This window comes from Heloderma suspectum, chromosome 4 (genome assembly GCF_057233095.1).
Source record: "Heloderma suspectum isolate Gila_16-S chromosome 4, 16-S_ref, whole genome shotgun sequence".
NCBI classification, from domain to species: Eukaryota; Metazoa; Chordata; class Lepidosauria; order Squamata; family Helodermatidae; genus Heloderma; species Heloderma suspectum.
Window position 1 is genome coordinate 269,135,043 of NC_139461.1, and position 21,268 is coordinate 269,156,310.

General features: G+C 43.2%; 1 protein-coding gene across 8 annotated transcripts in view; it reads left to right on the forward strand.

Moving 5' to 3' along the window:
- The window catches only part of TOX2 (TOX high mobility group box family member 2), a 322,550-nt gene extending 307,231 nt beyond the window's left edge, over nucleotides 1-15,319 (forward strand). For all 8 annotated transcript variants that reach the window (XM_084853820.1, XM_084853828.1, XM_084853822.1 and 5 more), the window contains one exon: nucleotides 14,174-15,319. In XM_084853820.1, the coding sequence (XP_084709946.1) occupies nucleotides 14,174-14,210 (37 nt within the window). In that variant the 3' untranslated portion in view covers nucleotides 14,211-15,319. The remainder of the gene's footprint in view (nucleotides 1-14,173) is intronic.
- Nucleotides 15,320-21,268: the final 5,949 nt, after the last annotated feature.

A 21,268-nucleotide genomic window follows, 5' to 3' on the forward strand; every position in this document is an offset into this window, starting at 1 on the left:
GGACAGATTAAATCTCTCCACTGCACCACTTCAAAACATTACAAAAAATCATGAGCCAGTGTCTGAAATTTAGTGTGCTTTTTCCAGTGGTAAGCTCATGTTTTGCATATGTAAGATCCCAGGTTCAGTCCTTGACTTCCCCAGCTAAAAGGTGTAAGGTTGCATTACTGGGAAAGACCCTTGCTAGGGATGGTGAGATCCCCTGCTAGTCAGAGGATGCGTCCAGAACCACATCATTTTAATCATGATCTCGCTGTGAGAGCACACTTGCTGTGTGTGGGTGAGACATACAACCTTTTCCCCCAGGTCGCATCAGGAAACCCATTCTTCTTGTTTGCAGCAGAGCCTGCTGAGCACAACACTGATTGGCTAGGAATGGGTGAGGTCACTAGCCCACTTCCCCCTTCTTCTTGAACTAATTGCACAGATATATATATAATGGCGCTTTACAAATAAAAAGACCAGACAGCTCACCTAAAGCAGTGGGGGAGAGCAGCAAGACAGACTATTGAATTAGTATATGATTCATTACCCAGCTGCAAAGGCAGAGGGATACCAGACTACTGTATTTGTCCATCTAGCTTGGCACTGGATTCTTTGATTCTCCAGGGTCTCTAGCCAAGGCCCTTCTCATCACCTGCTACCTGAACCCTTTTTTTGAACTGGAGATGCTTGGGATTTGAACCTTCTGCATACAAAGCATGTGCTCAACCACTTATGTATGTATGTATTACATTTCTAATCCACCCAATAACTATTGTTCCCTTGTTGATGTGTGGGTGTACGTGCCGAAGGGGAGATCAGGTCAAGGAAGAGGCACTGGTATATTTAACCCTTTCTCCCATACCATTTCCTGATCACCCCCCTGCTCTCCCCACAAATGCTCCTATTTACCCTGTGAGGGGGGGGGGGAACATACAGGTAACTGTATGTTTTCTGCTGCAGGGCTTATAACAGCTTGTGCAATTTACATCAGGAAGATGACATGTGGGGGAAAGGGTTTTACACCATGTCCTCCACTGCCATTTCTCCAATCTGATTCACCTACCCATATGGACTATAAAAAAAAAATCCTGACACAGACCTGCCAGCATCTTGTCTAGTTTGATCTTGAGTGTCGTGTGAAAGGTGGCTGTGGGAGTATCAGAGGCACCAGTTGGGGCTTCACGTGTAGCACATCCTCCTTCCCCTACAAGCTTGTGCCTACTACTGATTTTTACATTAGCATTTTTACCAATGCTGCGGGAGCATTCAGCTGTTTTCTTACAATTTGGTGGAGAATACACACACACACACACACGTAGATACATTCATAGTCTGGCAAACGCCAGCAAGGCTCCTTTACCACAACAGTAGTCACCTACCATTTCCAGTGAACCGATCAGTTCCAGTGAACTGATTTTAATTTCATTTATTACATTTCTATACTGCCCTATAGCCAAAGCTCTCTGGGTGGTTCACAAAAATTAAAAACAATTAAAATACATTATTGTTGTTGTTTATTCGGTCAGTCGCTTCCGACTCTTCGTGACTTCATGGACCAGCCCACGCCAGAGCTTCCTGTCGGCTGACGCCACCCCCAGCTCCCCCAAGGTCGAGTCCGTCACATCCATCCATCTTGCCCGTGGTCGGCCCCCCTTCCTTTTGCCTTCCACTTTCCCTAGCATCAGCATCTTCTCCAGGGTATTCTGTCTTCTCATTATGTGGCCAAAGTACTTCAGTTTTGCCTTTAATATCATTCCCTCAAGTGAGCAGTCTGGCTTTATTTCCTGGAGTATGGACTGGTTTGATCTTCTTGCAGTCCAAGGCACTCTCAGAATTTTCCTCCAGCACCACAGTTAAAAAAAATACATTATATAAAGTATAAAAACCATTCACATAAGGACATAAAACAGATAGCATACACAACAACAACATATATTTAAACAATTTAAAATGATCAGCCAGAGACAATCCAGGACCTGATCAAAAAGACTCATTATATGCTGCCAAATGCCTGAGAGAAGAGGGCAATTTTAACCTGGCACTGACAAGATGACAATGTTAATGCCAGGCCAGCCTTGTCAAGGAGATCATTCCATCATGGGAGGCCACCACTGAGAAGGCCCTCTCCCTTACTGCCACCCTCCGAACCTCCCTTAGAGGAGGGTCTTGGATGCAGAGTGTAGTGAATGGGTCAGTTCATGCCCATAAACGCCCGTAAATGCCTGGTTGATTTGTCTTTCATTTTCTTTTTAAGTGACATTTGTGTGCCCTCTCACCTCCAGCACTGAAGCATGCATCTAACTACTGTATTATTAAAAGAAAAAAAGATAGAAAACAGGGAAAGCAGCAAAGAAATGAATTTCCAAGACAAGCCTGCTCTAGTGCAACAAGGCTTCCCACCCCCATCTATTTTATGGAGATGGGAAATGGGAAGATCAGGGTCAGACTGGTGCCCTGCTAAGAGGAAAAAAGTGGGTTTTATATAATCTGGAAAGTGCAAGGGCCTGTACAAATTTGTTACATACCCAGCACGTAAGAATTTAAGAAGAGCTTTGCTGAATCAGACCAAAGGCCTATCTAGTCCAGCATTCTGTTCCCACAGGCCCAACCAAATGCCTATGGGAAGTCCACAATCAGGATACAAGCGCAATAGCTCCCTCCCACTCAAATTCTCCAGTAACTGTTATTCAGAAGCCATCCAAGTTGGCAGCCATCACTTCATCTTGTGGTAGCGAATTCCACAGCTTGATTATGTAGTGTGTGAAGAAGTGCTCCCTTTTGTCTATCCTGAATCTCCCCCCATTCAGCTTTATTTGATCTCTCAAACACACACACACACACACACACCAGGTTCTAGTGTTATGAGAGAGGGAGGAAAACATCTCCCTCTCCACTTTCTGCACTGCATGCATAATTTTCCACAAGGCTTAATGAACTTGTGTTGCTCATGACCCAACTGCTTGTTTGGGTCCATCCTACAACACCTATCCACACAGAACCTGCTGTGGAATAAACAATACTTTGCATGGGGAAAGAAAATGATGGCTTGATGTGTTATTTTTATAATAATGCAGGAAGCAAATAAGCAATTTCAAGCAACACACTAGCATTCAGGACTCTCAAACTTTGCCATTTCTGTTATATGTAATCATATTTCTTTATACGTGATTCATGTCTGCAGTAAAAGAGGGTGCTTTTTAAACATCGCATATAAACCTCACACATGCATGTTACAGAAAGCAGGTTTTATGAAAAGAGCTACATGGTCTAGGGGTGGTGTGGGTTAGAAGCCTCCCTTAAGTGCAGCTTCATTATATAGCGTAATATAAAAAGAATATATTGTCTAATATAAAATTGCATTATTTAGGCCTATTGGAATATTGACGAATGCTGGAGTACCCTAATGAAACGTGAATGCAGTGGGTAGGTAGGAGCTCTAAGTAGCTAAAATGAGCTCTTTAGCATTCTGGCAAGATGTTGTTTTGTGTGCTCTCACATTTCATGCCTTTGTTACAGCGAAAATATCAGATTTCATGGTTTTATCTCATATTCCTGGAAAATAATATTTAAACCATGCAGATTATGCAGAGAATGACAGAAAATCATTATAGCAGATTATGGGGGTGAACTAACTTCTGTAGTTAAGCTTTAGAATTTGCTACCACAAGACGTAGTGATGGCCACCAATTTGAATGGCTTTAAAAGGGGGTTAGACAAATTCCTGGAGAAGAAGGCTATCAGTGGCTACTAGTCCTGATGGCTATATGCTACCTCCAGTATCTGAGGCAGTATGCCTATGTACACCAGTTGCTGGGGAACATGGTGGGAGGGTGCTCTTGTGCTCATGTCCTGCTTGTGGGTTCCTGGTTGACAGCTGGTTGGCCACTGTGTGAACAGAATGCTGAACTAGATGGTCCCTTGGTCTGATCCAGCAAGGCTCTTCTTACGTTCTTAAATTGAGCTCCATCTTTCAGTGGAACTCAGACCAGTCTATAAGTTACGCTTGTCACACACACTGCCCATCCTGGCCATATTGGTTAACATAACACAAAGTTTGTGTTTGGAGCCATATGGATTTTTTTCCCACCTATAACCTATATAGCAATGGCATTTGGCAGCAGACTAACGGAAAGTCATGACATGATGGGCCCAGTAGGTATGGCCAGGAGTTGAGAAATTAATTTCTGTTGCAACTAGAGATGGGTGAATCCATCATGTTCAGTTTCTCTCAAAGTCTGCACAGAAATTTGTCTGAATATTTGCTTATGTTTATTGGTGATACTTTTATACAGCTAAATATCATAAAATCCCTAAGTGGGATAGGGTTAGAATATTATCCTAATATTCTCATTTTTATAACTCTTGCCCAATATATGCATTTTTGCATACAATCCTCCCATATATAATTATTTGTGGGTACATTTCTGTCATTAATATACTCATTTTTGTGCTCACTTTCCCCTAATGTATGATTTTTGTACACAGTTTTGTTGACAAGAACTGTATTGCAAAAAAACCACAGAAGTATGAATGTTGTTGTTGTTCAGTCGTTAAGTCGTGTCCGAGTCTTCGTGACCCCATGGACCATAGCACGCCAGGCCTTCCTGTTCTCTGCTCTCTCTCGGAGTGTGCTCAAGTTAGAAGTATGAATACTGAAGGACAATCACGTTCCAGTTTACATATTGATTCAGCAAGTGTGAATTTGGTATGCTTGTATCAATATGCAAACTGAATAAAATTCTCTCCCATCCCTAGCTGCAGCAGTAATGACATCTAAACAGGCTTTTAGGCATGCCTAATGTTCTCTTCATTGTCCATTGTGAGTCATTCAAGCCATTCTGCGACAGCCATTGTCGTTTTCAATTTTGTTTTTGTCTGTCATGAAGTATTGTGAGATAAGTATTTGCTGTCTTCAGCAAACCATGATACCTCCGGTTATTCCTCCGTGCTGGAAGCATCATGGCCACTTGGCTTTGTGGTCTTCCGCAGTAGGCTGCTGCATGCTACTACATCTGGTTCTTAAGTGTTAAGAATAGGAGTGTGCATTAGAACTACGTTTGTTTGTTTGTTTATTACATTTGTATACCACCCCATAGCCGAAGCTCTCTGGGTAGTTTATAAAAGTTAAAACATTAAATACAATATAAAAAGTTTAAAAGCCATTTACATAAAAGCACACAGACAATATACACAAACAATATATAACTAAAAACAACTTTGAACTGTCAGTCATAACTAAAGACACATCCAGGACCGATTAAAACTCACCACGTGCGGCCAAATGCCTGGGAAAAGAGAGATGTCTTAATGTGGCACTGAAAAAATAATAATGTTGGCACCAGGCAGACCTCATCGGGGAGTTCATTCCACAGATTGGGGGGGGCACCATCCCTCATTGCTGCCTTCCGAGTTTCCCTCAGAGGAAGCACTTGGAGGAGGACCTTAGATACTGAATGTAGCATATGGGTAGGTTCATTTCGGGAGAGGCATGCTGTCAGGTATTGCAGTCCCAAGCCATGTAGGGCTTTATAGGTTAAAACCAGCACCTTGAATTGAGGTCGGAAGCATATAGGCAGCCAGTGCAAGCAGGCCAGAGTCGGTCTTCTGTGTGAGGATCTTCTAGTCGCAGTTATCAATCTGGCTGCTGCATTTTGCACGAACTGCAGCTTCTGAACTGTCTTCAAAGGCAGCCCCACGTAGAATGCATTGCAGTAATCTAACTTGGAGGTTACTAGAGCATTGACAACTGAAGCCAGGTTATCTCTGTCCAGATAGAGGTGTAGCTGGGCCACCAACGGAAGCTGGTAGAATGCACTCTGTGCCACTGAGGCCACCCATGCCTCAAGTGACAAAGATGGTTCCCCAAGCTGTGGAGCTGCTCCTTCAGGGGGAGTGTAACCCCATCCAGAACAGGTTGAACACCCTCCATCCAGTCAGCAGAACCACCCACCAACAGCATCTCAGTCTTGTCTGGATTGACATATGCGAGTCAGCAGTCTTTTTGTTATAGTCCTTTTTTAAGCCTACAAACCATACGTCGAGTACACTGCAGTGTTATATAGTGAGAATTGAACTAGTATGGATGGGCTTCAGAAATGTGGAGTCATTTCCCTGCTTCATATTTGTTTTTGAAACCTTGATTTGAAACATATTGACCATATGATCAGTGAGAATAAATAGCACAAATGTGGCCTATACTGGTCTACTTATTGTAAATTTTGGTTTTGTGGGGCAGCCAAAGCTGGAGGGATTTTGGCAGCATAAACGGTAGCATCTTACGCCTGGCAGATGAGATAGAATTTGCTTTGCAAAAGCCTCTTTTGAAGGTGTTGTCAGTCAAGGTGGCTTGTTACAGGCACATGCAGGGCCCCACCCTTTGCAGGATGATGCAGCTGGCCTTTTGCCTCTTTTCAACCTTTCTTATCAGAATGCAGCCCTGCTCCAGCCTAATCAGGACCATGTACCAAATCTGAGTTGTAACAGCAGCTGAGTCACAGATCTTAGAAAAAGACCATTAATATTTGCTCTGTTACTTTACTAGGGCTTTTCCCATTGTAATAATACTAATGACTGCTGAGTTTTTCTCTTTAAAAGCGACGGCTATGTTTTGATTTGTCTTTTCTGTTTATCAGACATTAGACTACTGAATGGTTGTCTGTTGCTCATATCCCTCACAGTTAATTACTGTTTACTCTTCTTTGCCACCACATACGACCTTCTCTCTGGGCATCTTAATCAAACTTCGTAATTTAAGCTGAGTTCTTTAAACCTTTTAGTCCAGAGTGGTCATGGGAGCACTCTGGGATAAGTAGCCTAAAAAGAGCATTAGTCTGTGAAGCAAATCACACAGACCTGCTGACTTGCATACAGTCAGTTTGTCCAAACAAAAACAGACTACTAATTCATGCTGGAGACTGGAAGATGTATCCCAAATTATTCAGTCTTCCAAATCACTTGAGTAAGTGAACAAACACCATAAAAAAGGAAAGATAAAACATGGCAAATGCACTTAGTTTAGATTCAATTATTTATAGTAATACCCATAATGTGTCTGGGAGAGTAGTTTGTAAAATTAATGAAGTTTTGGTACTAGAAGACCTCACTGCTCCATGCTCATATTAAATCTTTGCTGAGCATAAGAACACAGAACATTTAAATGTAGATTATAAAAGGTACAGATAAATGAGTTATAAGAGAGAAATGTGATGGATACAATACAGTGATGGCATCTTTTGCAAACAGGTGCATCAGTGAAGTACTTCAGTATGTTCTCATTGTTCCTGCTCTAGTGTTTATTTTTAATCCCCAGTACGCAATCCAGCAAAGGTCAAACTTGACATGATGGCCACTGACCCATTTCTTTAAAGCTGGGTCTGTTCCAGTCACATATAAAGGAGTGGGAGCGGAGGGGGAAGGTCCATCTTTTAGAAAAAAAGGAGTCATGCAGGTGATGGGAGCTGAAATCTCCAGTCTCTTACCTCTCCATAGCCTCTTCTCGCCAACACTTTTTTCCCAGCTGAGCACACTTCTGGGGTCGGAGCTTAGTTTTGGAGAAAAGCATCTGTGGGACTGTTGATAGGTGAGTTTTTGGCAGGTGGATTATTTAATACCCTCCTATCTGTGTGGCCCTTCTGTTGTAAAATCAGACACCCCCACTCACTTTTTACATTAGTGTGGCACACCTAGTTTTAAACAAAAAGTCTGCTACCATCTAATTTGGCCCCAAGTCCCTTTGAAATCAAGCCCCTCCCCCAATCCCCACAATGGCAGGGTAAGATATTCACTTGCTTTGTGAAATGGGATAATGGTATCTTTTAGTTTGGAAGCATTGTAGACATACTCATTTTTCAAGGTTTTTACTAAGAAGCTGCACAACCATTCTATGAATTGAAACACCTCCATGTAACCATTAAACAGGATGAAGTCTTGCAGCTCTGAAGTAGCAAAGCATTTGTGAGCGCAACACCGATTGAACCAAGTAGAAATCTTGCATATAAAGACTTGGAGTATCTCTACACCAGCCTAAAATCCTGCATTTAAAACAGAGCTTTCTGGTTCCGTTTTAAATCAGGATCATGACAAACTCCATTTACACGCACTTCCTCCCCTGCTCCCCTTTTCCCGCGTCTCTGAGTCTTCCATATGTTTCATTGGTCTAGTCCCTCTTCTTGCGGGTTTTCCTCTTTTCACGAGAGCTCAAGCACTGTAACTTGATAGCTCATTATCTCCAATTTTTAAAAAATGGAATAAAGGTCATTGTGTGGGAGACACCCTGGAAGTTGACGGTGTCATCTAAAGGACCGGCAAACTTCCATGAGTGAGCAGTCTCAACAGCACAATAAAAGCTCCATGTGAAGAAGCCCTTTCACTGTGTTCCTTCCCAGAAACTGCTTTCGGAATGGAAGAGGACCTTGGATGCATGCTTGTAGCAGCATATGTCTCTGTACCATAAAACACCCATTTATACTAGCATTAAATGCACATAAGATTTATTTATTTATTTAATTTCTATACTGTCCAATAACCGAAGCTCTCTGGGGAGTTAACAACAATTAAAACCTTAAAATATAATATATAAATTAAAGCTACAATATAAAATAAAAACCAAAATAAAACTTATTATCTAGCAGCAGTCCAAAGATTTAAAATACAGTAACAGATTTAATGGGCTCAAGTGACAGGAAGCCAGATTCCGGCTGAACATCAGGAAAAACTTCCTGACTGTTAGAGCAAGATGACAATGGAACCAATTCCCTAGGAAGGTAGTAGGCTCTCCCACACTGGAGGTGTTCAAGACAAGGCTGGACAGCCATCTGCCAGGGATGCTCTGACTTGGATTCCTGCATTGAGCAGGGGGTTGGACTCGATGGCCTTGTAGGCCCCTTCCAGCCCTACTATTCTATGATTCTATGATTTAAAACAACAGAATTGTCAAGTCCAAATGGTGGAGTTCTTGTAGTACAATAACCATAGATAAATGCCTAAGGGGGGCAAACAGCACTTGGCTGCAGCAGGATATGGGAGGGGACTTTCCCTTCCATATGCACTTCAGGAAGAATGGAGGCTGAAGGAAGCAGAGTAGATGATCGAATCTGTAGGGAAGCAGAGGAGATTCAAGCCAACAATCTAGGGGCAGCAGGCAGAAAGGTGAGAATTCCAGGGGCTTGAGGCGGGGGAGTTGGGGGCCATCATAAGATCCATATCCCCCGCACTCTTCCCCCACATTTAGGAATTTATGCCCTGCCCGTAGACTTCTAGAGTAGTAAGTAAGGGTGCAATCCTATGCATGTTTAGACAGAAAAAAGGACCATGGCTGGTTGGGGAACGCTGAGAGTTGTAGGACTTTTTATGAGTAAACATGCATAAGATTGCGCCTTAAGGGAGCTATCACACACACACAACTCCCCTGTAACTTCTGATGGCCATCTGAGTTGGTTTCTTTCCCCCCGCCCCCCACCCCGCTCTTTTCCCCACTGGAGTTCAAGATTGTGCTCACCTTTTGGATCCTGATATTGCTCCGGATATACGTTTAGCTTTAAAGCAGTTAGTGAGACTGTTCCAGTTGGCTGGAAAGCTCCTTCAGTCAGAGTGCATAAACTCTTATGTTAGCTGGAATCCTTGGGGTGTAGCGGGAGACTGGGGGGTATCTGACCAAAGCAAGTACACAGGAGAGAGACAAGCAGCCTGCCACCCAGCTAGCTAGAGAGAGATCCAGCCTGGGGACATAACATGGGTGGATCTCAATAGGCAGCCTGAGAAAACAAAGGTGTGCAGAGCTGGAGACCAGATTCCCTTTCTCACTCAGGATGGAGAGTTCCAGGTGTGGGGAAGAGATCCAGAGTTAAAATCCTGCCCCCAGTAGCTAGAGGCAGTATGCCTATGTACACCAGTTGCTGGGGAAAATGGCTGGGCGGGAGAGTGCTGCTGCACTCATGCCCTGCTTGTGGGTTCCTGGTTGACAGCTGATTGGCCACTGAGTGAACAGAATGCTGGACTAGATGGACCCTTGGTCTGATCCAGCATGGCTCTTCTTACGTTCTTATGTTCTTATAGCTTCCTAATGGTAGCTAAGCAGGCCAACGCCAAGGTAGAAGGTTGGGGTGGGGTGGGGGGCTTCCCCCACCTGTTCTTTGAGCACTGTATGAGGCATAGGTAGGAGGGACAAGAGCAGCCCATCGAGGCCCAGGAGGCTGGAATTGCTGAGAGGTCCAAACAGAAAAAGAAACTCTATTTAAATTGTTTTCCTAGAGTTCCAGCCTGAGTTAAATGGCTCAGGCAAATTATACAGAGGAGCACAATGGAACAGCTAAATGTGCCGATCAGCAGCTTTCATATGACCGTTAGCTGAGTCCAGTGAATTACATTATGAGCCTAAGCATTGCTACTCACTTGACAATGAGAGTGTCCACCTATTGATGGAATGTAGGAAGCTGACATACCAAGTTAGTCCATCCATCCATCTAGCTCAATATTGTCAATGCTGACTGGCAGCAGCTCTCCAGGGTTTCAGACCAGAATCTTTCACAGCCCTACCTGAAGATGCCAGGGATCGAACCTGGGACCCTTTGCATGCCAATCACATGCTCTGCCACTGAGCCACTGTCCTTGGACTATAATATTGGAGGAGTAAAACAGAACGAATGCACTACTGCTTGGAATTGCCGTTCCACTGGACAGTCTGCAGAGGGCCATTGCCAAGCGAACGTAAAAAATAACAAGATCTAGCCAAGGAGGGTTTAAAGGAGGGCTGGCAATGAAACAAGTTCACCAGAGGACCAGCTGTGCATTCTCAGTAAAGGGGACTGTTAATTTATTATTTATTTATTAAATTTCTATACCACCCAATAGCCAAAGCTCTCTGGATGGTTCACAACAATTAAAACCATAAAATACAAGAAGATAAAAGACAATATAAATGTTTCAACTACAGTATAAAAAAAATAACTAAATAGAAGCTAGCAGCAGTGTGAAATTTTAAAATACAGTACCAGATTTAAAACAGGAATGCTAAAATGCCTGGGAAAATAAGAAGGGTATCACCTGGTGCTGAAAAGAGCCCAATGGAGGCACCAGGCAGACCTCTCTGGGAAGCTCATTAACAGCAACAGCAACTAGAAAAGCCTTGTTATCCTATTTTTATTTATTTTATTTAAAAATCATTTTAGGCTGCCTTGAAGGATAAAACCCTCTCAGGGTGGGTTGCAGGATAAAAACCATACAAAAATATGGTAATAGGCAATAAATATACAGTAAAATATTATGAAATCTAATTACACCAGTACAACCTGCAGCCCATAGATTACGAGAAAGCCAGAGAAAGCAGGTGAGTCTTCAGAGCAGACCGCCCAGGCCCACCAATGTCCAGGCAGCTGCATTCCGCGTCAACTGAAGTTTCCAAACTGTCTCCAAAGGCAGCCCCACATAAAGTGCATTAGAGTAGTCAAGCCTGGATATCATAGGGGCCCTTTAGACATGACTGCAGCAACAGCAGCGTAGGAGCCCCTCTTTTCCATGAGTTCATCCTACGGCTCTGCTATGTAAATTCTTGAGACTACATGGGTGGTGCCAATCACAGAGTTCATCACCACGTGGTCATTGTCCGGGTTGTGATTGAGGATGACCATGCGATGGAAAGGACCCACGCAGAGGGCTCTGTCCACATGGTAACAGGACTTTAAAGGATAAAGCAGCACCATGGGATGAACCCACACCAAAGCTGCTCCCATATTGCTGCTGCAATGTTTGAAGGGCACGCTAAACTTGGGCTCTTTCCATTTTAACACTGCCAGCTAAGTCAGCAGCGTTCATGCGTGCCAATGAGCTAATACTGCCAGGATGCTACCAGCAAGCCTTTGCCTTGCTTATCCCATAAGAGGTTTCACTCATACGGCCATTGCACACCTGGGGTTGTATCCAGTGATGTCGTTCCGCCAGCAGAAAGGGGATCATTGGCGGAATGGATTTCCCCTCCCTTACAGCCCGCTACACATCCCCAAATGTGCCCTGGAGGGTTGGAGGTCCCTCTGGAGCAGATCAGGGGGCTGTGGGGGGGAGGCGAGGATGGAGAAGGGCTGTGCATGAGCAGGAATCCCATTGCATGACTGGGCTTCTGTTCATGAGACATTGACTTCAAGCCTTGATGTTTTCTGTACACTGGTGCACACCACTGGTGCATGCATAAAACCATCATGCCTACATATTGTCAGTGTGTCTGTTTTACCACATGTATATGTGTTGGGCTGTTATTTGGGACCCATATGTGTATGGAGCAAAATCTTACTCCTCAGTCACCACAGGTAGTTTTCGTTCCCAGCCCATATAAGTGAATGGCCTCTATTCATCCTAATAGGAAAAGTAAAGCACTGGGGCACTATACCTGGGGAGGATATTGCGGGTGCCTCCTGATACTGGGTGGCCAGCCTTCACCAGCAGGTATCTCCTGGGAGGGAATGGTGTCTCTGCGCAGACCCCCAAGGTTCCTGCAATATATAGGCCTACCACCTACACCTATCCCAGCTGTCATAAGTAGACTTGTGCAAGTTGTTCTTGAGTTTGCAGCAAAGAGAGCAAACAAAGAAACACATAAATGAATAAGAAATGGGTCATCTCATGGGTCATCTCCACCTTGGATGAAATTATGGCCAAACACAGAACATTTATTTATTTATATTTTTATCCCACTTTCTCTCAAACTGGGTCACATCATTAAAAATAATTGACTCGGACTCTGCTCCCAAGCTTACAAACTAAAAAGAAAAAACACACTAAGAGCAGGAATCAAGGGGAAAAGTGAAGGAGAGCAATACCAGAAGGAAGTGCAAATTGAAAACAGGCATTTATACATCCAGTTGTGGCCAGGCTGGTCTTTCCTCCCTGTTTTTGCTTGTATGGAGCGTGCATCCACCCAGTGGCCTTTGTCCCCCTGGCTGGTGGAAAGCCTAGGGGGTAGATCTCCTCACTTCTACAATGCCAGGAAACTTTTTCCGAGAAGGAAACACTAACAGCCATTTTACTATTCATGAAAGATGTAGGAGATCAGGAGCTTATCCACTATAAGAAGAATATGAGATACATTGTACTAATTTCACTTCAATATCTGTGGGCTTTTATAAATATATAATTTAAGTAACTGACAGTTTTCATTCCTTTGGCATTTCAGTGCTTGTAGCTCACCTTGGTTACATTGGCTATTCATAATCTGACAACGGTTCAACCAATCAGCGAGATAAAGAATTTTAATAAGGGAACATGACAAGTACACACAAAATGAAACACACACAAAAATCTGCTGGACTTCTTTGAGAAGCTTTTGAGAAGCTTCATCTTTCCAAAACCAGGCTGCCATCTACATCCCACTGGATTTAATGGCAAATATCTCACTGATTTTAATTACTATAGTTTGCCCCTAGAGTCACTGGAGCCATTATGCATTTCATGTAAGAACAACAAAGTGGGGGGATTTAATCCACTTACTTATTCCTTTATGTCCTACAAGTATTGATGATCCAATTGTATTTGAATCATCCAAAGTATTGATGATCCACTGTCCAAGTGGGCTTGGATTATTACATCTCATATGTTTTAAAAATCCAATGCACATTTACAGTGTATATCTGCACAAAGCACTGGTATGGAATCTCTGTGTCTGCTGGCCTGGTGGCTAACTTTTTCTTTTTAAAAAATTACTTCTCATAGGCCGGGTTCATACATAACACTAACCCATGGCATGGGTTGTTGAATTCTGAGTTATTGCATTGTGCAAACACAGCCACACTAACAAACCATGCTTTGTTGACCATGAACAACCCAGAAAGAGAACCCATTCTTTGTTGTTGGGTTGTTAATTCTGGATTGTTTAAAACATGGGTTTACTTGTGAACCCAGAACCGTGGGTTGTACATGGGTTGTTTCACCAGGCTACAGAGGCAGTAGCAAGAGTGATAAAAAAAAACAACCCCCCCAGCCACTCTACGTGCCACTACCTCAGCGCAGCAAGGGCATTTGGAATACAAGAAGGGAGCAGGCCAAGGAGTGAGGAAACAAACAACCCATGGACTGAGAAAATAAACCATGGTTTGTTTGATTGTTTGCAAGACAAATCATGGGTAGGGCAACAAACCATGGGTTAGTGTTAGGTGCAAACCAGGTGACAGTCTCACCTGCCCTTTTCCTTTTGTTTCTCTTGCAGCATGCTGCCAAGGGACAAGTCACTCTACCTCACTTAAACCCTGACATCTCCATTCTGCAAAGGTGAAAAGGAAGGACATTTACGAGAGTCTGTGTTACAGGCTACCCAGATGGGCATCAAGCAAGTCACGTGGACAAGAGAGCACCTCGCCTTTGGCTTCATATCCTGGCTCTGAGAGCAGCCGGTTCCTTTTCTTCTCTCCTCCTCCTCTCTTTCTTTCTCTTTCTTCTCAGAAGTCTACTGTACATGGAAGCCAACCTTGCATAAATCATAAAAGAACAAAATTTACAGATGACTACCCCATCCCGCGCACACCTTTCTCTGCTTGCCACCAGCTTAGCTATGGACCCTTTTCCTAGCGAACTGCTTTATAGATTCAGCACAGACCTGGGCACAGCGCTCGAAGGTATTAGGCTTGGCTCATCAGGAGGAGACACTCTTTTGACGACTTGCTAAATGGCACTAACCTTTGTGCAAGACAAATGTGAAGTCTGTGTGAATATTGTACATGCAAAAGGCCTTGGATGTCTGGCAAAGAAAAAAAATTAAAAATTAAAACTAAAACCTATTGTTTGGAGGTTGGGTGGATGGAGCAGATGGGAAGCAGAAGTGCAAATATGAGAGGGAAACAATGTGAAAAAAGACCATGAGAAATATAATTTGTTGGATAGTTGTAAGTAGCTTACTAAATGTTTTAGACCTGTGCTAAAGACATCTTTAAGATTTTTTTGTGGAAAAAATTAGTAGTTTACTTTATAGTAAAAGCATTTTATATTAATTGTAGCACATTTTTTTAGTTATACATAGAATGGAGATGTGTATAAACAAAAAACAAAAAAACCCTGCCAAACTCGTTTCTATTATTTGTACAGCAAGAAATGGACAATTTATATCCATGTTATATGGCATTATTATATTTTTTTCAGCCATATGTCCATCTATTTAAAATTGCTGACAAGGATTTTTGTCTATTTATGAAAAAAAAATTAGAAAGCAGAATTACAGTTTATGAAAAGTGCGTTTTCCATGGTTTTTTTTTAATTATTATTTTTTATTTTCTTTGTGGTGCTGTTTTTACAGTACCTGCACATTTTGGCTCACAATGCTTATCTTACCTTTCTTTATAATAAAACATATGAAAAGTAGAAACAAAGTTGTCTCATTCTTTTGTGGGACATAGAGAGATACCATTCTGTGTAGCTGCATTTCACCCATGGAAGTACTGGGACATTTGTTGCTCTGCAAAGTCCTATGCCGTTTGTGATGTACCTACACAGTAAAGTACAGGATCAAGGATGTATGAATGGGCAATGTTCTTGGCTTGATATCATTACGTCACAGACATTTGCTTCCTGCCTTAAGAGAGCTTGCTCTTATTATTTGCTCCAGTCCAATGGGTATCAGAGTGGCCATGCACACATGGGGTGTCTCTACTTAGGAAAGTTTTATTTTTCTTACTTCAGTGGACACCAAAAGAAAGTACACACAGAACTGCCCTCTGCACTGAAGTGTAAATGGAAACTTGCACCATCAAAATAACGAAGGATTCTGTAGCATCTTAAAGGCTAACAAATTTATTATGGCATACACTTTCATGGATTACAGTGTACTTCACCAGATGCATGATGTATCCGCACAATCCAGAGTCCCAGAGTGCATTAGAAGGTGCATAGGAGTCTGAACTATAACCACTGGCCACAGCAAAGAGTGATCCAAAATCCATATAGGGTAATACTTTTATTAGGCCAACTCAATAGATCATAAAAGTGTGCAAGCTTTCAAGATCTCCAGTTCTCTTCATTGGGCAAGATGTTACAAAAAGCAGGTTGGTGTGGGGGAGGAATAGGAGTGGGGGAAAGGCTGATTGGATGTTGCAGTTGCTGCATACAGTCATAGAATCATAGAATAGTAGGGTTGGAAGGGGCCTACAAGGCCATCGAGTCCAACCCCCTGCTCAATGCAGGAATCCAAGTCAGAGCATCCCTGACAAATGGCTGTCCAGCCTCGTCTTGAAGGCCTCCAGTGTGGGAGAGCCCACCACCTCCCCAGGTAATTGGTTCCATTGCCGTATTGCTCTGACACTCAGGAAGTTTTTCCTGATGTTCAGTCGGAATCTGGCTTCCTGTAACTTGAGCCCATTATTCCGTGTCCTGCACTCTGGGATAATCAAGAAGAGATCCTGGCCTTCTTCTCTGTGACAACCTTTCAAGTACTTGAAGAGCGCTATCATATCTCCCCTCAGTCTTCTCTTCTCAAGGCTAAACATGCCCAGTTCTTTCAGTCTCTCTTCATAGGGCTTTGTTTCCAGTCCCCTGATCATCTTTGTTGCCCTCCTTTGAACCCTCTCCAGCTTGTCTGCATCCTTCTTAAAGTGTGGTGCCCAGAACTGGACACAGTACTCCAGATGAGGCCTAACCAGTGCTGAGTAGAGGGGAACTAGTACTTCCCGGGATTTGGAAGCGATGCTTCTATGAATGCAGCCCAAAATAGCATTTGCCTTTTTTGCAGCCACATCACATTGTTGGCTCATATTCAGCTTGTGATCGACGACAATTCCAAGATCCTTCTCGCTCGTAGTGTGGTTGAGCCACGTATCCCCCATCTTGTAACTGTGCATTTGGTTTCTTTTTCCTAGGTGCAGAACTTGGCATTTGTCCCTATTAAATGCCATTCTGTTGTTTTCTGCCCAGCACTCCAGTCTATCCAGATCACTTTGAATTTTGTTTCTGTCTTCCAAAGTATTAGCTATCCCTCCCAATTTTGTGTCATCTGCAAATTTGATCAGCATTCCCTGCACCTCCTCCTCCAAGTCATTAATAAAAATATTGAAGAGCACTGGGCCCAGGACTGAGCCCTGCGGTACCCCACTCGTTACCTCTCCCCAGCTTGAGAAGGTCCCATTGATAAGCACTCTTTGAGTCCGATTCTGTAGCCAACTGTGGATCCACATGATCGTTGTTTCATCTAGCCCACTTCGAGCTAGTTTGCTCATCAGGATATCAGTCTTAAGATTATATGGAGGGGAGGAGGAGGATTTGAATGTCTGGAGATCTCGAAAGCTTGCACACTTGGGGTGGGGGGTGATTTTTGAGTTGCCCTAATAGAAGTATTATACGATATGGATTTTGGATTTTTTTCTTATGGCAAATGCGGCTGCCTTTGTTTTTAGGAAAGAATTGAGCACTCTTAAGTCCATTAACTTTGTATTGGTTGGAGCTATTGTGTGGAAGGTTCACATATGATCGCTTTATAATCACAATTTTAACAAGCTGATGATATGTAAATCTTGGAGCAACAGTGTTGCTTCCTATGTTCCTCCCTTGACGCAATTATCTTTCATTGGTGCTTGCCACTCTTAGACTTTCTGAAGGGGATGGAATCAGGAAAGCAATTTTCCCACTGGTGATTGTTTTAACATGGTCAGGTCCATCCATGTAGAAACTGGATCCTAAACAAATCCAAAACACAAGAAGTGCCAGGGACACTATGCTTTTGCAAAGAGCCAATCTTTGATCTGCCATTTTGGGATGGTGCTGCAAACCTTAAGAGCCTGAAACAAAGCATCTCTGTTTCAATCCTACTGTCATCTTGATAAGCCTCCAACTTAAGCCCTGTTCACGAGTTGGAAAATCAATGCACCCGCCTTGCCGGTTTGCACTGTACGTAACATGAACTAGTCGATATGGACATATGGCCATAAGGCATTGTCCCTGCCTAGCAAAATAAGGGAGGCAGGATAATGCTTATGCTGGCGCAAGAAAGGCAAGCCTGATCAACTTCTCCAAACATTCATTCTACCCACTTTTCTCAGCTTATAAATAGGGTAAGTAATTCAGCCCTGTTATTTGAATGGTTTCAGCAGAATCACTTACATCCAGTTATTTTGGTATACCTGGGTTGTGATTTGGGTTCCATAGCCAATGTACATTCCAAAACAGCTTGCTTGGTCATTTCAGTGTGGATGAGGATTTATGGTGCAATCTTATTCATGCCTACTCAGAAGCAAAGCCCCATTTAGTTCAATGGGACTTGCTCCCAGGTAAGTATATCATTGTATCTTTAGATATGTTAACACCAGCCAACTTTTTTTTTAATGACTCTGGTCATGCTCTGACTCTTGGCTTAAAATCACTGTTCTTCTTCCTGAATTTCTGACATCAACAATACTCTTGCAAGCTAGGCAGCTCTCTGCCCATGCTGAAAATATTTGTGCTTGGCTTTCCAGGAGAACAGGAAAGCAACCTTGATGGGTGGCACTTTAAGGGGGTTACAAGTAAGTACTCTTTACACAATTGTCTAAAGTGTTAATTTTTCTTTTTCATGCCTTTGAGTTCAGTCAGCATGAAAACCGGCTGCATGGATCTGAGCCTAGTCCTGTGTTTTTTTAAACAGTGGGCAAACATTTGTGATTTTTTTAAATTTTAATTTGATTTGATTTTTGTGAGCTGCCCAGAGAGCTTCGGCTGTTGGGTGGTATAGAAATGAAATCAATTAATCAATAATTTGTGGCCACAATGGGGCTGCCAATAAAACCTTTGTCCAAGAAGCGTGGCAAGCAAATGCAAGTAGGACCATCCGACTGTTAAGATGAGCACCATTTTGGCCCAGTTCATACACTTCCCGGTAGAGGAGCAGGCACGCCCCACCACGCCTCCCAACACATACATAATGTGTGATGGAGTTGCTGTGTCGGCTCCAGGTTTGTGAGTGTGCGTGGGCAAGCCGCCCTCAATGGGCCCTGTTCCTCAGTGAATCCACCTCCTCACCACCATTGTCACCCGCTGCTGCTGCTCATCTTCCTCTTCCTCATTCTTGTTGCCTCTTGCTTGGCAGGCAGAGAGCCAGCGAGCAAGCAGGCAGCGACTGCTCCTCCACCTCCGTTGTCTGGGCCAGAGTGAGAAGCAAGTGAACAAGCAGGTTGTAATGGTGAAGAGGAGGAGCAACTCCAGGAGGATCTTCTCAGGGGGCCTCTGCTGCAGATGTGGGCCTCCAGCAAGCGTCCAGCCATACCTACCCTCGATGCCAGCCTTGTGTAGTTGGTCCATGTGGAGGCCTATATCTGCAGATGCCAGTCTCTCAATTCTTCCCTTTCAGAAAAAGGGGGAGGTGGTTCTTGGGTATCTCAGGCATGAGCAGCCCCGTTACACATTTCATTTGGTACATGGTGGAAGGGAAGGTCTAATGGCCACTGCTTCGCCACAGATGTTGGATCACTGCCTGCTAAGCATAGAAGCTGGGTCAATATTAAAACTAGTAGCCAACAGAATAGGCAGGCAGGCAGGCACTGCAGGGAGATTAGCCCATCTCCCCCCAAATAGCTTCTCTACTGCTAGCTGGGACTGCCAAAATCCACTTGCATTTCCCACTCGCTGTGGTGGAGGGCCAGCCCAGCAAATGGGCTGGCAGAAGCACCTCTGTCTTGTGAGGATTCTTCACCACCTTCACGAAGTGTTGCAGCTACATTATTTGTAAGGAGAAGATTAAGCTGTTACGTAGCACAGGCTTCTATCTCTTTGGATGCTAAATGATGCCCACTGAAGCTTGCCATCACGAATCACCCCCTTAGCATTATTGATCCTGTTTTAAAAATAGGAACCCAGAAAGGTAATAAAAGCTACTGAAGAGCTGTGAGCAGTAACATTCAGACATTGTTGAATGTTATGCATCTAGCAAATAAATATATGTTAATAGTAGAAAGTACTCCCTGAAGGAAGACATGAATATGAAGTTAAAATCTACTAGGAGACGTGGTCAGTTATGCTCTTATAGGATCGCATGGGCTTAATCAGCGAGGATGGATGGATTTTCAGCAGGGACTGAAAGCAGAAGGCCTGTCTCACTGATCAGCTTGCAGAATTAACAAAAGGCCTCACTGAGCTTGAATGGTAAAACTTTTCCAAGTATTTCCCTAACATTATTTCTAAGAGAGCCCACCATTTTTAAAAAAACAAGTACATGCATTTTAAGTAGATACCATCTGCTGATCTATATTGTTGCTCCAGTTATTTAATTCCAAAAAGCGGTATCTATCTACCTGTCTGTCATCTTATCGTCTGTCTGTCTGTCTGTCTGTCTGTCAGTCTATCTCTTGCAACCCCTGCAGTACAGGTGGTTTGTTTAGATGGCCTATGACCTGCTTGTCCCAGCAGACAGAATAGCCAGAAGGATTAAGAAAGGGCAGCGAGCAAAGTTAACATGGAGCTTGTCAACATCGGATGGGCTGAACTGTGACCCTAGAGTGCCCTGTTGCTATGGAGCTCACGATCCAGATTGGAGGGAGAGTCTGGAGAACTCATTGTATACCTGTATTCTATTTTTCATAGCAGAGCAAGGCTGAGCTATTGTTGATCACCAATCTTGTTTTCATTGTTACAAACTAAAGAACTGCAATCAACCTAGATGTAAAAACAAGATTCCTTTTATATTTGTTCCGGAATAGATTGTGTGAGTTGAGAAAGCTTTCATAGTTGGGAGTGAGGAGGATCACAGACTTGTGTTAAATGGTTGATAACTATCTTGTTATCAAGACAGGGTGCCGTTGGGGGATACCAGGCAATAATAAAGCTCAGTTAATAACTACATCCAATAGTGCACAGCCCTGTTGTTAATCTGTGGCATACCACATGTATCGAGAAAGGGACTGAACTGCTTTCACAGGGATGCTTTGCTTGTTTGTTTCAAGTACTTTTCGAAATCTTGTAAATATGCCATTAACTAGGGGAAAGCGGCACAGCTACAGTTCAACTGATTGTTTCTAAAAATGATAGAAGTGAGTTGATGAACCTGCTTTTTATTTCATTATTGTAAAAACGTATGTCCTGCTTTCTCTTTCATTAGCATTCAAGGCAACTAATGAGAAAATCTATTAAAAACAGTAAACTTATGTCAAACAACAAACAAAACCAGACCACAACAGATTAAAAAAATCAGAACGGCAGTAACAAAACAATAAAAAGTGAATAGCACCATTACAAAAGCAGGAGAAGCAATGCAACTAAAAGCAGCCAATTACAAAGGCCTTTCTAAAAGGACAGGTTTTTGCCAGGCATCTAAAAGCACTCAATTTGGGGGCTCAGGCCTCCCTGAGGAGAGCAC